This window comes from Centruroides vittatus, unplaced genomic scaffold (assembly GCF_030686945.1).
Source record: "Centruroides vittatus isolate TY-2023 unplaced genomic scaffold, ASM3068694v2 contig_166, whole genome shotgun sequence".
Taxonomy (NCBI): Eukaryota; Metazoa; Arthropoda; class Arachnida; order Scorpiones; family Buthidae; genus Centruroides; species Centruroides vittatus.
In genome coordinates, this window is record NW_027121006.1 from 1562986 (window position 1) to 1564958 (window position 1973).

The following is a 1973-nucleotide window of genomic DNA, read 5'->3' on the forward strand; positions in this document are numbered from 1 at the left end:
ATCGTCCGATTTTGTCATTGGTGGCCTAAAAAACTCTATAATAGAATAATAGTATTTACAGGAAAAATTATTTTATTTACATAATAATTTAAATCAGAATAAATGTTGTCTTTTATTCTTCAACATGTTCTGATTTACGACACTTTATGAGATTAGTTCTAATCATTATGAATTTAATAAACAAATTATACAGTCTTTTAGTTTGTTTTTACTTTTATAATCGATAATTAAATACTTTGCGTTATTTATGCAATAAAAGTAACTAACACCTTATTTGTTGCCGAGGTAGTTTATTAAAAACGAACGTGTTCGATCTACTCCATAGATCATCTTCGGGTTGAAACATTCGAATTTGGAATAACAAAAAATAGAACACCAAATTCAAATTTAAAGATAGATAAAAACCGACAACGTAGCAACTAATTGAAATAAAAATTAAAGCGTAAAAATACATAAATGTAAAAATAAATAACATACAATTATTAAATATTAGTAAAAACCACTATCCGTTAACCAATAATAAAATTTATTAAGGTTCCCAAAATGCGATTGCGGATATGGCGCAATTCATGAGCTACTTGTAAGTTTTTTAAATTTTTGGTGGCGATTTTCATTGCTGAGCGTAAGCCTTCCACATCTCTGGCATTTATGCATCTTTCATCAAGTTTGCTCCTGTAGATTTCCATTTTTTCGGCAGTCTTCGCTAAAGTTGGAGAGTGTACTTGTTTGACGATTTCCGCCCTCTCCCACCCAACTACGGATCTTTGGGCCTGAGCATTTGGGCCATTACTGTTGCGTTAGATCTTTTCCTAATATCATATTTACGTTCTCTGACCCTCACTCCTAGGTTTCTCGTTGTAACTCCTATGTATTTCTTTTTTATCCGTAACTGCTGGTTCTCGTACGGGATCCTATAAACTCCTGCTTTATCTTCCTTCTTAATATCACCTTGATCATTTCTTAGAATCTTGTATAGATTCGGAGCTCGTTTTAAGATCAACGTTAATCGTTTACTGTCCACAGTCTTTTTTATGACGCTTCTTACATTTCTGTTGAATGTACACTTTGTGTATTTACTAGGTCCTTGTTTAGAGATCCTTGTATCGCCTATCTCAAATTTTTTAACAATGCCAGCGATTATGTTTCTCCTGTAACCCAAGCTTTCTTCTATCTGCATAATCAAGTCGATTTCTTTAACTCTGTCCATAATGTTGTCGCAATATAGAAAATCTCTTCTGACTAAAGCACGAAAAGCTGCTAATTTATAACGAAATGGATCATTTGACTGCGCAGGAATGTAGAGCGGGCTATGTCCTGATTTGGTATACACATTAATAGATAAATGCCCTTTCTTAAAGATGATATTGATATCCAAAATATGTATTACTACGAAACTTTTCTGCTCTAGCTTCTGGTTTAAGCCGTCTTCGTTATCGTTGGTTATTTCTATAAAATTACTGATTCCTCGATTACTTTTCTATAGTATAAAGATATCGTCCACATATCTCTTAAAGTGAACAATATCATTTCTGAAGCTATACACAACCTTTTCTTCTATTTTTCTAACCACCAATTCGCATAGAAGCCTAGATATTGGGCTTCCCATAGGAACTCCTCTCTTTTGTTTGTATGTTCGGTATTCAAAGCCAAAGAGGGATTTACAGCATACAAGGTTAGCCACCTCTAAAACTTCGGCTCTGTGGTGTATCAACTCTGGGTTTTCTTTAAACAAGAATTCCATGAACGTTATTAAACAGGATAGTCAAAATAACAAATTAAACACTTTTATATTCAAATAATTTTTAAATATTTAAGAACGTTATGAAGTTAAATGTGTTTTAAAAATTAAAGACTTATTTGTATTAAACAAATGTATGCTATAAATTTAACTTTTCAAATATAAACTAACATATCATAATTTTTAATATTTTAGTTTATGAATCCGGTAAGTACATATAGTAATAAAAGTTCAT

General features: G+C 31.7%; 1 protein-coding gene across 1 annotated transcript; it reads right to left on the reverse strand.

Annotated features, from left to right (window-relative positions):
* Positions 1-754: 754 nt before the first annotated feature.
* Positions 755-1741, reverse strand: LOC136968962 (uncharacterized). Its single transcript, XM_067263038.1, has 2 exons — positions 1547-1741; positions 755-1477 (listed from the first exon to the last, which is right to left on the reverse strand). The coding sequence occupies exons 1-2, from the start codon at positions 1739-1741 to the stop codon at positions 755-757; spliced, it is 918 nt and encodes a 305-aa protein (XP_067119139.1).
* Positions 1742-1973: the final 232 nt, after the last annotated feature.